The 15637-nt window shown below is 35.0% G+C and overlaps 1 protein-coding gene across 1 annotated transcript in view; it reads left to right on the top strand.

Annotated features, from left to right (window-relative positions):
* DIAPH2 (diaphanous related formin 2) overlaps positions 1 to 15637 on the top strand; it is a 209323-nt gene that overhangs the window by 73188 nt on the left and 120498 nt on the right. The window contains exons 19-22 of the mRNA XM_082061623.1: positions 918 to 1019; positions 2068 to 2162; positions 5849 to 5950; positions 12967 to 13206. Of these exons, the coding sequence (XP_081917749.1) occupies positions 918 to 1019; positions 2068 to 2162; positions 5849 to 5950; positions 12967 to 13206 (539 nt within the window). The remainder of the gene's footprint in view (positions 1 to 917; positions 1020 to 2067; positions 2163 to 5848; positions 5951 to 12966; positions 13207 to 15637) is intronic.

Below are 15637 nucleotides of genomic sequence, written 5' to 3'. Positions count from 1 at the left end.
TGTTTCTTTAGGAGGTTGAAACTGAGATTTTGGTTATTCTTCACACTAAAAATAAACATTTTTTTTTTAGGAGATACCTGTAATGAAACCCATGCAGATGAAATGAGTTCAGAGAAGAAAGGCATATTTAGTCTGCTTAAAAATGCCCCTTGATTTTAATTTCAAGTGTTTGAGTTTCTTTTGAATGACTTGAAATGTTCACTGAGTTTAATTAATGTTAAGCATGTTACAGAGGCACGTATATGATATGATTTTTAAAATGAACTAAATCCTTGTCAACATGTTTACTTAATTAATACTTAGATAATTCTATAAAAATTAAGTATGTTAAATCATGCAAAAAAATCAACATAGATTTTAAATATTTCAGTAGTGTTTGGTTTCTATATAATTTTAAGTAGTGAATATAAGACTAGCGGTCCTTGCTAATTTATTTGGTTTTGCTCTTTACCAATAACAACATAAATAATTAGTAAAAGCCTGCCTTTAGTGTGTTAAATCTCAAATTATATATCTTGTTTGTTTCGGATGAAGAACTTCAAATAGTATTTCTTATTAATATTTCAACAGAGGGCACTCACGTGCTTTGAGGTAGCACCAGATCGCTGTGTTTTTAAAGGTGCTTGAAATAAACTGGAGCTGAACGTAACGAATTTTGTGGGTTAAGATACATAAATATAATTTGATAGTCCTTGGGAAAATTTGTCATTGTAATATCAACATTTTCATTTAATGTTCCTCCTAATTTTGTAAATTTGCTTTGTTTCTTTGCATATTTTAAAGTATATTGAGGCAGTGCATTGATTTTTTTTGCCTTCAACTGATTGTAATAGTTGTGTTATTATGGCTTTCTAGCTGAGTTGCTATTAGATATAACAGTTCAAATAATCAGAATTTAATAAATATGTCCTTTACAGCTAAGAAGGCAGTAGAAGAATCAGAAGAAAAGAAAACAGTTCAGCCAAAGAAGAAGGTTAAAGAATTAAGAATTTTGGATGGAAAAACAGCACAAAACTTATGTAAGTGATATTAAAAGCATTAGATAAATATCTAATTGGCATGTATGCACACCTGTTCTTAAATGTTTTATTTCTTTTTTGTTTGCTTGTTTAGATGTACAATATTATTTTTCTAAAAACTGGCTAATGTGAACATGAGTCTTAAGTTTAGAAGCAGTTTACGTGCATATGATTTGAATTTACTATACAACCTGGGGCAACATTAGAAACTAACATGGAGAAATGGTGTAAACTTTAATGTTAACTTTTTTTTTTTTAAAACAAAAAGTTGCTTCTGTGTTTGTTTTGGACAGGGAAGGCACAGTGTTGGTAGGTTTTGTGGACTGGAGTGGAGAGGCCATTCCTAATGGTTCTTTCTGGTTAGAACAATGGAGAAACCTTGATGTGGGTTAGACTGTTAAAGAGAAAAATATTACAAAATAGGTTAAGTTAGGTGCAAATACTACTACCATAAATTGCAAAAAATAACCCAGCTCTACCACTTGCTACTTTGCTCTTAAATTATGGAGTGAAATCAAACACTAAGAATAGTGGATTCTTTTATTTGAATTTGAAATATAATAAAATGTCACTAGTCTGTCTATGCCCATCACAAATGAAGTGTTCAAAACCAAATCTGTGCATTGTTTGCTACCACTTACGTAAGCACATTTTCTTAAGGAGAAAATGCATTGTGACACAAGTGATATAAAACTTCAAGTTTAAAAAATATGGATGTAGGAAACTCAGCCATGGCAGTAAGGTTGAATATACAGCGCTTTATAAAAATGATATGCTACTCCACCTGTGTTAGGAATACTTTGTAGTTTATTGAATGGGGCTCTGTTGAGATGATATAACATCCTGAGATCAAATTGCTTTGAGAACTCCTGTCTGAATTTGAAGAGTATAACATATACATTGTCTCTTGTATAAGTTTAGTTACCCTAAAGAGTGGTGAAGTTAGAGCATTTGTCTTTGCCCAGCTCTCCATTATCCTTTTGAATGAATCCTTTTGTATGACTCTCTTGGACCTTTTTGATTCTAATTATTTATTACTGAATTTCAGCAATATTTTTGGGTTCTTTCCGCTTGCCTTATGAAGAAATTAAAAATATAATTTTAGAAGTCGATGAAGAGAAGCTGAGTGAATCTTTGATTCAGGTATGTGAAAATGTTTCTGGTTTCGTTTGTAGTTTGTTTTCTACACAAAAATACTCTAAAGGTATAAGAATTCAGAAGTAAGAAATGCATAGAATTTTCTAGTTATTGGCTACAAATGTATTAGCTGTGTTTACCATTTTTTTAATTTCACTTCTACTTGGTTGATTGTGGCAGTACAACTGTCTTTAAAAGACACCTAACAAAATAACTTTTGAATCTCTAACTTTCTGAGGTTTCTCTTTCAAAAGGAAATCTCTCATTATAGTTTTTCAGATTACCTGAAATACAGAATAGTTTCATATTGGTATAGTTATCTCCACAACAAATATGGAGATATCTTGAGACCTGGATAATAGAAGTAGGGTGTAAAACAGAGGTGGCAAATTCATTTTCACTGGGGGCCACATCAGCCTCACGGTTGCCTTCAATGGGCCAAATGTAGTTTTAGGTCTACGTAAATATAACTACCCCTACAATTATACAGTCCTAAAACTACATTTGGCTCTTTGAAGGCAATCGCGAGGCTGATGTGGCCCTGGTGAAAATTAGTTTGACACTCCTGGTATAATATGTTATGCTAAAGTATGAGGTCATGATAATAGTAAACTGCTGGAAGCTGGTAGTGTAAGGGTTGCCTATGAGGTGAAAATGATTGAGAAATAATAGTGAGTCTGTGCTCAGCAGGACAAGTGTAGCTACCACTGTGGTGTAGCTGGACATGGAGCAGTTAAGCCCTCGCTCTGGCCTACTTGTCTGATCAGGGGCACAGGTTGCCCACCCTGGCCTACTTGCAGAATGAGAACCAGCCAAATCCTCGAAGCCACACAAGCACTGTTCAGCAATAGCTAAAACATTGGTGTGTTATTAACACTGGTCACAAGTCAAAACAGCACTGGATGGGCTGCTATGGAGGAAATTAACTTCATCCCAGCCAGACCCAGTACCCCATAAAAAAAGGCAAATGTGACTACAAGGTGTATGAGGTCAAGCATTTCCAGTAGAGAGGATAATTACTCTGCTTTTGAATAATGCAATTCTAAGACCTTATCTAAACTACTTGTTACACTTAAGAGAAGTGAAAAGAGAAGCTGAACATAAAAACTACTGAAGATGATTGAGAGATGGAGAAACATTCTACAGCAGGAAGCTACCCTGTTTCCCAGAAAATAAGACAGTGTCTTATATTAATTTTTGTTGCAAAACTTTTTTTTTTTACATGTATAGCTACCTGGACACTATTTAAATTGACTTTTTTAATGAACTGTAACTAGGGCTTATTTTTGGAGTAGGGCTTATATTTTGAGCATCTCAAAAATTCTGAAAAACCATGGTAGGGTTTATTTTCAGGTTAGGTCTTATTTTTGGGGAAACAGGGTAGAAAGCATTGGCTTGATTAGGTTAGCAATATAAATAGCTGAGAGGGGATGTGACTGCATTAGAACTATATGAGGAGAAGAGTGATGGCTGTTAGGATTGGGGAGAAAAATGAAGTTGCATAAGTAAAAGGTAATGTTAACACCAGAATAAATATATATGAATTCATCATCACTGCAACTATCTAGAAACTCAGTTGCCTATAATCTTTGAAAAACTGAGGCTATGGAGATTGGTCCGTTTCTGAAGGGAATGGTGTGACAGAGTTGCTTCTGATAGCAGGGAAATTTAGCTGATAGCCCAGAAGAGATTCCTTTTGTGTTTCTAAAGATATATTCTTAGAAATGTATTGGGGTAAATGGGCTGTATCATCTATTTCATGTTCAGTCTATTCTGGTTTATTTTATTCTAATCTTCTGACTGATTTATTAAGTAATTTACCAGTTTAGCAGTTCTTACTGCTACTGATTGGAAAAATTTTACAAAGCAAACCTTGCTTTCTTTCATGCTTAGCAAAACTTGTACCTTTTAAAAATGCACATATAGAAACGACTTTGTTCTAAGTATTGAAGTGGTGAAAGCTAAACAGGTATAGCACAAGTGAGCATATAGAAAAGCGCTTTTTCAGTTATGCTTTTCAAATCCGTGTTTCTTGCTGCTTTTCAAATATATGTTGTAATACTTACTAAAATTAGTTTGATTAATCAGTTTGAGTACCTGGTAGATGATAAACTTGTGATTCTTCCTTGAGGAAGACACTATAAGAAAAAATATTCTCAATTCCCAGTGAGTCTTCGAGAGAATAAGTTCTTGTAAAGATACAATTGTCAAACACCACATTGTGACAGTGAGTAGTGAGTGATAGTTTCAGCCTCTTCATGTTAGCCTTATATTTCTATTTATTTTTATCCTTATGTAAACCATTTTTATTTACTCTATTTTTATTTAAAGCCACATCATTGTGAATATGTTATGAAACTCCATTTCTTAAAATACCAATAAGGATTTAAGTATGTGATCACTGCATTCTTTAGCTTCATTTTCAGTTATTCAATACAATTAATAAAAGTAAACATATTTAAACTTTTATATACAGGGGGAGCTGCAGCACTAGTGGAGCCAAACTCTGTCTTAGAAGCTGAGGGTAAAATGAGCTGATCTGTTAGTTCTAGGCCATAAAGGGGTACAGATAAGAAAAAAGAAACAATCAAGTGTTTCTGCCTCCCTTCTCTGGATGTAAATGTCTCCAACTCAATACCTTTGATTTCTTCAGTGGCCAGTGCTTGACCATAACTCCCCTAACACCTTTTGAAATTCCACAGAACCACACTTGCATCCAAGCCAATGCAGTATTTTGATCCCATGTCCAGTTTCTAAAATATTACATTATTTTTGTTTCCTGTGTTTTCCTGTTACAAGTCTTTAATATGAACAAAGATGGTTCATGGAGATTGGAAATGAAGTAAATGACACCTGTGTGTCTAGACAGCTCATATAAGCTAATAACTTTTTAATTCACTTTGTTTTTTTCATCTTAAGATTTATGAACCTTTTTGAACACAAAAGGCCTATTGACAGTTCCTTGCTTGAATGTAAATGTGTACTTTTTTTTCACTTGAAGAATTACATTACTGGTTTGATTTCAACTAACATATATATCAAAACTTAAATACAACCTAAACTTTTACTGAGTGTCTCTTAAGACAAGGTATTATTCTACCTTAATATAAATATTTTATCCATTTAGCGTATCTGCATTTTGAGATGTTAACATCATGTAATAAGTCATACAATTTTCTTTGGGAAAATGGACAAGATTTCAAGCAAGTTTTACTTTTTGACATTCAGAACATCTGTACAATTTTGAGATGTTGCTCTTTTCTGTGTAAGGTGTTCCTGATCGATGTTTGCGCACAGCTATTTTGAATAATGTCTCAAGACTTTTTGTAAGTAGTTATGTGTAGCTTTACACAGACCAGCTATTTCTTGATTAATATTTAATGAGCAAGATACAGTCATGAGGGAAAAAAAGATGTAGATGGAGTATAATTCTTCAGGCTCTGACAGCATCGAACAGTTTTGTCTAACTTTTTAAATACTGAGAAGGCATTCTTCAAATTAGAAACTGTAACAGAGGTGCTGATGTCTGTATTAAATAATTACTGGTTTGATTTGATGTTTATGAAGTGTTAAAGCTGCGTTAATAAGATAAGCTTCCCATAATTTCCATGTTGTGGTATTTTAAGTGTGTTATTTTGAGATCTGAGCTAGTTTAATATAACAAATTTAATATAATGTCTTGTTTGTTGTAGAACCTAGTGAAGAACCTTCCTGAGCAGAAAGAACTCAATGCCTTAGCTGAATTAAAGGATGAATATAACGATCTTCCTGAGCCAGAACAATTTGGAGTTGTGGTATGTATTACTGCAATAGTTAACTGAAGAGTTCTATTTTGTCAAATAGGTAAAACAAAGTTTTAGGTTTAAATGTTTTTGGTTAATGTTTTTGCAAGTTCTGCAGCAGGAAGAAGTTGCCATCTATTTACTGATAAGTAATAATCTAAAATTTCTGTAAATATGTATTAGGTGTTTTTCTGGAAGGAATTACGGTTTGCAGTTAAGAGCAACAAGCACTTCTGTGCCAGACCAAATCTTTTGTTTCACTGTCTTGTCTTCTATGTTTATTAAACAATTATGGACAACACTGGGTTCATGTAGTTTAAGGGTTCATAACAGAACCATTAAATCAATGGCATTGACAACTTGGTTAAATTTATTCTGCTGTTTCAAAAACTGTAAACAGCTGAATGAGTGAATGTGCCCACAATATTTCATGTCATGTTTTAACCTTTGGTTAAAAAAAATGTGTGCATAGATAATTATAGGTACTTTATGTGTGTATGTATACATATGTATGTATGCATATATGTATAAAATACATAAACAAGCAAACACAGAGAACCTTGTAAAACTTCTCTAGAAGAGGTGTAGATTCATATTAGAATTGAAATGGTAGATGGTATTATGTTGCTTTTACTGGTGCTCAATGCATATATCTATTCCAAAAGCAGGGATATCAAGTGTTATAATGGCTAGAACCTGTCCCTGAATGTAACCGGAAAATTTGCAGAAACTACCCTAATACATGCTGGTATTATAGTTAGTTGTATGGTACCAAGTACTAATCTAGGACTTGAAAGACTTTTTCTGCTTCTGGTCTTCCAAAGAGCTGATAAATCCTTAGGCAAGTTAGTTCCTGTTGTTACTTGGTCAGTCTAAAAGCTTATAATGATGATGATAATGTTTAGAATTTATCCTGAACTCCACAGAAGCTCAATTTACATGCATTAAAATGTATTAAAACAGAAATATAGGTATCTTAAAAGGAAGCAATGAAACCAGCTTTTTCATAAAAAGCTTTGTTTATTCTGTTACTGCCAAGGCTTGTGTGCTTTGCCCAGGCTTGCACAGAAGCATATGGCTTTTAAGAACTGGGGTAACTGTATCTGACCACTTATGCAGATAAGTTGTACTGGCTGATAATTTTGCAGATAAAATTATTTTCCCAGTTTCACCTCTGTGTAGAAGGTGTTATGAGAGAGATTCATTAATGTCTCCAACTTCACTAATGACCTAGTCTGAAATTTTGGCAAGGCATAGGACAGGCAGGATCAAGCTTTGCATTTTGCACTAATTTGGGTAGTGGTTGACTACCTTTTTATTTTGGATATATGCTAATATGCTGCTGGAAATGAAAGATTGAAAATGAATTTAAGGTGTAATTATTATAAATATCAAAAGGTTGATCCAAGGAAGTTTTTATGAAGTAAAGAAAACCTGTAAAAATAAGCCTGTTTCATTCTTTGCCACAAATTCAGCTTCATCTCACTTGGATGAGTATGAATTTTGTAACTGAAAGAATGTAACTGATGCTCTAGTTTAACTGTTCGTATATGAATTGGCTGCACAATGAGTGTAAATGGCAGTGCAAAACCCAAGTTTTGTCATTAGATGTGAAGTACTAAGATAATACAAAACCTAAGTATATGAGAACACTTGGAGAATATTTTTGTTCTCAGATATGGAAGATTGTTTACCTCCAATTCAGAAGAGTACAGCTTAGAAGGAATAGTTCTTTTGCTTTGTCTTGGTGTAGTTTTTAAAACAGAAGCATTTAATCAAGTTGCCAATATACAAGTAGTGTGTATTAAATATGTGTAGATAGTAAGTGTTAGTACACGTTTTACCAGAGTTTGAATTCAGGTCCATTTGTGTTTTACTGATAGATATCTGAAAACCTCTTGAACTGAGAGGAGTAGCCTTGGGTTTTTGCTGCTGCTGGATAGCTGCTTGTTTGCTTTTATAATCAGGTGTCTTATCTGTTAAGTCTTTCTTTTTAGGCCTTTCTTAATATTTTTTCCTCAGTCTTTTTATATAGTAGCATGATTTGTTTATTTTTTGTGATATTTCATTCTGGTTCTGCTGTCACTTTATTTCCCAGAAAATTATGAAACTATGAAAGTCACTTGGGAAACTGTGTCATCCCTGTTGGTTGTCTTACATACCTGGGGATCATGCATTTATCTGATCTATTATTACTACTGGATTGAAACTAAATGGTCCTTGTTTTTTCACTTAGTTGTAACTGAAAAAAGTCATAAAAGTATCCTAATTTTCTAACAGTACTGATAAAATTGCAGAATCATAGAATGTCAGGGAGTGGAGGGGACCTCAAAAGCTCATCCAGTCCAATCCCCCTGTCAGAGCAGGAACACCCAGATGAGGTTACACAGGAAGGTGTCCAGGCACGTTTGAATGTCTCCAGAGTAGGAGACTCCACAACCTCCCAGGGCAGCCTGGTCCAGTGTCTGTTACCCTTACTGAGAAGAAGATTCTTCTCAAATTTAAGTGCAACCTCTTGTGTTGCAGTTTGAACCCCTTGTCCTATCATTCGTTGTCACTGAGAAGAGCCTGGCTCCATCCTCCTGACACTCACCCTTTATATATTTGTAAATGTTAATAAGGTCACCCCTCAGTCTCCTCTTCTCCAAGCTCAAGAGCCCCAGCTCCCTCAGCCTTTCCTCATAAGGGAGATGCTCCTCATCCCTTAATTGTCTTCATTGCCCTGCGCTGGACTCTCTCCAGCAGTTCCCTGTCCTTCTGGAACTGAAGGGCCCAGAATCGGACACAATATTCCAGATGTGGTCTCACCAGGGCAGAGTAGAGGGGCAGGAGAACCTCTCTCGATCTACTAACCGCCCCCCTGCTAATACACCCCAGGATGCCATTGGCCTTCCTGGCCACAAGGGCCCAGTGCTGGCTCATGGTCATCCTGCTGTCCACCAGGACCCCCAGGTCCCTTTCCCCTGCGCTGCTCTCTAATAGGTCATTTCCTAACTTATACTGGAACCCGGGGTTGTTCCTACCCAGGTGCAATACGCGACACTTTTACTTGTTGTATTTCATTAAATTTTTTCCTGCCCAACTCTCCAGCCTGTCCAGGTCTCTGGATGGCAGCTCAGCCTTCTGGCGTGTCAGCCACTCCTCCCAGCTTGGTGTCATCAGCAAACTTGCTGACAGTACACTCTATAATGATCACTTTTTTGTTGATTGATTCTTTTGAGGAATGAGAGACTACAAAAGGCTGAGAAGGAATTTTAAGGAGTTGAATGAAACGTTAATTAAAAAAACCTGCTTAATAAAACATCTCCAAATGGTGATGTTTGCCTCAAGAAGGGACTAAGTTTCCTGAAGCTTGTTTGCTTATTCAACTTCACCATCTGGTTTAATAAGAAAATATTATATTTCCTTATGGGTAGTGATTCAGTCTTATTTTTAGCATCCACTAACTACAATTATACTACTAAAATGCTGAGTTTGTTTCCAGTTTTGATTTAATTGAACAATCCATTAATGTGGAAGAAATGCAGCTGAATGTGAGCTCCTTACCTGACTGGAGTCCTTTTTTGCTATGTGTTGAATGAATTTCAGAGTTTTGCATTAATAATAATCTTAACCTTGATGTTAAGAATAGTGTGTTTAGGGATAGAAGAAGACAGAAAGACTATGTTAAGTGATATTTAAAATGTGTACATTTTTTGCATAAATTTAGGCAAGTTAATAATTAAAGTATGTTAATTGGATAATCACTGTGCCCATCAAATTTAATGAATGTCAAATAAGTTGCTTAAAATTTGTGATAGAAAAAACATACTTAGTAAAGTATTAACTTATTAGAAGAGACCGATTAACTTAATATTCATCTGATACGTAAATGAAAATGAGAATTGCATTTTAATGTAGATGAGATGTCAAAATCAATGATATATTCCAATTAGTTATTGGAACTGGTTTTGAAGTTAAATCCTGGGATCAAAAAAGGCAATGCAACTTCATTAAAATAAAAGATTGCATTGATGTTGAAGTAGAGCAAGAAAAACAGATTAACCGGATCAGTGGTATGGCATTACGTGAGCTAGGCAGAATGTTCTCTCATTTTTAAATGTAAAATTTGTGTTGAAGAGTTAATTTTTTTATGTCATGGGAACAGCTGCAACTTCAATAAGGGTACTTGATTTCAATTTCAGTGCCGGTTGAGCAGTTTATATATTATTCTAATCTGTGCTATAAGGTGTGAGTATTAACTATTTCATGTCAACTCAGAGTACAGGCTTAAAAAAAACCAACTTTTGTAGGGTTAGTGGGATTTGAACTTGGAGAACTTTATCCACTTTACCACCAAGTGTGAGTTCGTAAGTCAAGAAGAATATTACCAGTTTTAAAAAGATCATCCCACCGTTGTGTGGTGCAAGCTTTAAGCCTTTAGTGAACCAACAAAACAAGTGACTGGAACTGATCGAACAATTCCATTTCCTTGTGTGTTCTGGAAAAGTAGAAGGGTTTGTTTTTACTGGTTTCTAGTGAATGCAAAGTTTCCTACAGCTGTTAAGAACTGAGTTATCAGCAATTTCCTTGTTAATGCAAGAGGATAAGTTTCACTGAGTGGCTGTAGTTGTAGAGACTTGCAGATTCTGTGACCCGTTTAGCTGTATAACCAGGATTAACTATCCTGAACACTCCTTGCTGGGTGATAGATGAGGTGGGAAGAATTGTACAAGTTTATTGCACCTGCGTTGGTTTAGAGTCTCTCATTCACTTTAATTGAATTCATTTGCCACTTGTTTTGCTTCATTGTATTTTCTAGAGCGGCTGAAGAATTAATATTTCTAGAAAATTGCTAGCAAATAAAAGGCAACTGTTTATTATACTCTAGGTAAGAGGCTCAGTAAGTTGTCTGAGCAAGTTGACAAATTCGTGTTATAGGAATTTCAGTTTTTTTCCTTAGGAAGTGAGGCAAATTTAATTGTGCTTTCTGCCTCTTTCTCCAATAACCTTTGATCCTAGTTTTAATACTGGGCTTGAGAATTGAATGATAATAATAAAGAATGGAATAAAGAACTTTATTAGGTAGAAAATTCAGACAAGGACCTTTATGAAAGCCCAGAAGGGGAAATAATGACATGCAGTCCAGTGCTCACAGTTAGCTAGAAAAGAAATACTCATTTTCTTGCTGCTTTAACTGCTTGTGGTGAAAGCTACTGCTTGCTGTTATATGCACTTATTTGAAAGTGTTATTTCTTGTCTGCCTTTGACACTAATTTTGTAGAATTAGAAACAATTTTATCTTTTTCGCAAGTGAATATAATCATTGCACCTTATGTATTGTCATGAGATTCCTTTAAGTTCAAGGTATTTATCAGCCATTGAATGTGTGTATTTAGAAACACATATCAAAGACAAACCAGGGCAGGGTGGGGAAGGAGGAAATAAAACAGCATTTGTGATCTTCTATTGATAGATAAAGAGCATAATGTATATAAAAATGTGTTGAATTCTAAGGAAACAACCCACTTGAAACAGCCCTTATTCTTCAAGTACCTTGACAATTTCATATTATGCAGATCAGCAAATGAAATTAAAACTTACTACTGGTTTGGTGGCCAAACTACTTTGCAAAACAAATAAATGGTCTGTGTTCCATGACACTTCACAGCACTAAAAAAGAAGGAAAGTACAAATTGGCTGAAAAGTTGTAAAGTGTTATTCTTCACAAGTAAGTCATACTGTTCTGTTCGCTAATGCATGTTTTGTTGCACTCTGTTTTACAGCATCTAAAGCTTTTCTCAACTTTTTCAGTGCAATTTTGAGTAAAATCAGTAATTGGAGATTGTTCTACAGAAGTTAAAGCAAATTATGTGATTAATTTTAATTTCCATCAACAGCAGCTCAGTGAAGGGAGATCCTTTCAAGGCAGAGGTTTTCAGTACAATATTTCTGAAATACAGAATGATTAGAAGAATAATATTTCAAGTCTTTGCATGATATCGGCTTATAGAGGCTCACAGAGAAGTTTGTGACAATGGAGACGTATAAAAAAAGATTGCAAGTTATGCTGAAACGTTTTTCTGATCCTTTCCTTCTCCTCGTTTCAGTCTGATCATATGAGTTATTTGAGACCATCTGGAGTGCCTTTACATTTATTTTCAATTTAGTATGAATTCATCATTATTCAGGCCACCCAAATCTTTCCTGAAAAATTATTACTGCTGCTTCTGGTAGCTGTCTGTAGTAGATAACACTAGTAGAAAAATTGTGGCTCCTCAAGGAGCCAAGGTAAAGCTTTGGGCAATAGGGACATGAACATGTGAAAATCTGTCTGTTGTGATAGCCAAGATCTGTGATTTGACACATAACAAAGCTTTTCTTTCAGGGGAACAAAGTGCTTCAGGAACTCCACTGATAGTGAATACATTGGGGGAGAAATCTTTCTGTATTCTGCTAATTAAAATTAGGAGGTAGATTTGGAAGGTAATCATTCTTGCATTTAAATGAAAATTTTTAAGTGGATTAAAAATTTTCAATACATATTTTTATCAGAAATTTAAATATATCTTGTGACTTATAGACTGCTGCTAAGGAGGAGGAAATATTAGTGATCATTTGTGCAAAACAGGAAAGACGTGGACATATTTTGGTAGCTAGTCTAATGAACTGGGCTGATCTTCAGTTCTTGTTAAGTGGTGGAACTGGCTTTGCTGGGAGGAAGGGTTTTGACACTGTGCTTTTATTGCCAGTGAGTTTGCAATTCACAAGTTAAATGGTTTGGTAGCACAAAGAAGCACCCTCTTATTTTCAAGATGTCCCTTCACATATTGATTTATTTAGTTATTTTATTCCAGGCAAAATGTATGGTTTGGGGAAAAAATACTTGTAGGCAGGTATGGATTTCTGGAAATACAAGGCAGGCAATGAAAACATACAGAAACTGTAGTCTTGCTGGCTGCACAATATTGTTTTTTTTAATGTATTCTATTTGGCGTAAATAATCTTTTTTTTTTTATTGTTCTGATTTCATGTGTCTTATTTTTTAGATGAGTTCAGTGAAAATGTTGCGGTCACGTCTCAACGGGATCCTTTTCAGGCTTATGTTTGAAGAGCATGTAAACAATATCAAACCTGACATTATGGCGGTTACACTGGCTTGTGAAGAGCTGAAGAAGAGTGAAAGCTTTAGTAAGCTTTTAGAGCTAGTGCTGTTCCTTGGAAACTACATGAACTCTGGCTCCAGAAACGCACAGTCTCTTGGTTTTAACATCAGTTTTCTTTGCAAGGTAAGTTGAAGCTATGAAACTTGTGAGGGCAGATTCATTAAAATCATGACACGTGAGAAAGTACCTTAAGGAGGGAAAACATTCAATTAATGTAGTTTTCTGGCTGCACCTCCTTTCTTAAAATGGATAAACTAATACAGAGTAAACACTTGTAGGACAGTCCCCTGCTATAGCTGTCTTTCTCAGTGCAATGGTAAATTAAGGCACTTGTTTAATTCTGAACCTGTTCTGGCTCTTTCTGGAGTGTACAAGTAGAACAGCTTCGTCCCTCTGAATTTGTTCAGCTTTCATATTGTCAATAGAATGTGCATAGAGCTCTGAATATGTTAAATAGCTCTAGCTACTCATCTTTCTTCCCGTGTTGTACCCAGCTGTCCCTCAAGCACTGCCACAGAAATCAGTATTTGGGATTCAAGATGGACATTGTTATCCTAGGTTAACTTCAGTGGTGGTGGCCAAGTATGGGATGCAATGAAACTTCAGAATTTAATGTGCAGTGCTTGTTTGTTCATATGGTAAAATGTGTGTAAGGCATCGATCTGAACTTGACCATCTCTCAGTTTGTAAAGTACCTTTGAAAGAATCTTTAAAATAACGTGATGCAACATTTATAAACATCTTAAAAAAAATAAAGTTATCATTAGTCTTGCAGAGGAAATTTTCAGTTATTTTTTGTTTGGTTCGGTTAGAGTGTTCAGGTTTCAAGTCCCTTTTTTGGGCACTGTGAGGAAATCTTGTGTAACTCAAGGAGAATTAACCTTTTGGGGAAAACAATATTTCAAATACACAGTAAGTCTGATCTGACATATTTCAGTAGAGAAAGACTCTGCTTGCTGTAGTTTAATACAAAGATGTTGCTAACTTCTGGTAGAATTAAAAACCATCACCTGAGAAATACTTTCATTCTTTAATAGCTTTTTTTTAAAGAGAGGCCAAGTTGAGGGATTTTTTTCAGAAAGCTAGTGCTGGATTTTCTTTTTGGTAGCAGTGGAATCTAAAAGAGATTAATGTTTTAAGCAGAAAACTACTTGTTAATGTGGGGAGGGGGAATGATGAATGTGTGTGAATGGTTCTCTAACATGGTGTAGATTTGGAAAGTATTCTTGCACTCCAGATGATAGATTTATGAATTGCTGTCAATGCAAATCCCACAGATGTTGACACAGCTCCTGTAGATTGACTTATCCTGCAAATTGTTCTCTACTGACCTGAATAATTGCTGAAGCATAGCTATCTGTGCTTATTGCTAAATTCCATTTAAAATAAGTGAGACAAAAATCTATGACTGTTTAATTCAACCTTGTCCTGAGAAACAAGACGTTTTTCCCAAGGCAGGTATTTCTGAGGGAAGTGCTCAGGAACAGTTTGTCCCCCGACCCCGTGAGACTTGAGGATGTACTAAAACATTCTCCCTAATAAAATGTTGACTGTGCTTTTGCATTAGGGTGCTAGGTATATTTTGTTATAAGCTGATGTCTAAAAATAAAATAAGACAAAGACAGTGATGTTTGTTGGAGCAAAAAGGTCTCACCAAAATCTAGACATGAAATTGTATCATTAATAGCTTTTATTTTTTTTCTTTTTTTGGACACGCTGTCAACAAGGTAGAGCACACGTCGGTGTGTATGCAGTTCTTTGTGCAGAATACACATGGAGTGGTTTTAATAGTGAGGTATCATAACATGATGAATTAACTTTTCAATAAAACCTGATCATATCTTTTTATCATCTTTGAACAATCTTAAAATTAATTGTCTGTTTAGCAGGTATATTACTTATGCTATATGATCTGAAAAAAAAATAAAAGAAAAAAGGCAGGTATTGATCTGGGATAAATGTTTGTTTTTGTAAAATAAATGTTCTTAAAACAGAGCTGGTCATTTCATACACAGAATTTTGTTACTGTGTAACAACTGTTATTAAAACATAATAAAGAAAAGAGAGCATGAATTCACACCTGTCTGGTCATAGCTAAAAAGCTAATGCCTGTATAGTAATTGCAAATCCTTAAATACAGATTATCCTTCTGCATGTCATACTGCAGTGTATGATGTTATTGAAGAAAGAAATGATTTGTAAACAACCTTTGGCAGAAGACAGAGAACTTAATTTTGTTCAAATAAGAGAGATCGACATTAGAATTCATGTACTGTATTGAGGCTGGCAGACAATAGCAGCTGCTCTGGATGCACTAGAGCATTCACGGTTGCCTGAATGTTAAGTGCTCACTGAAAATATAAATACGAGAGAACAAGTAGTAAAGTTCAGGGAGGCTGCTGTAGTAATTCACTAAGGGTAAATCTTTTTACCAGTCGTTGTGTTTGATTAATGTGTACAAATGATCCAACTGCTATTCGGAACCCTATTGCAGCAATTACTGTCTCTTATCAAGGACAGGAGAACCCTCAAAGTTCTGCCAGTCAGAAACTGA

Source organism: Streptopelia decaocto (assembly GCF_964273445.1).
Source record: "Streptopelia decaocto genome assembly, chromosome: 10".
Lineage (NCBI taxonomy): Eukaryota > Metazoa > Chordata > Aves > Columbiformes > Columbidae > Streptopelia > Streptopelia decaocto.
The sequence above is the reverse complement of the archived record's forward strand: the minus strand, read 5'-3'. Positions and strand labels throughout refer to the sequence as shown.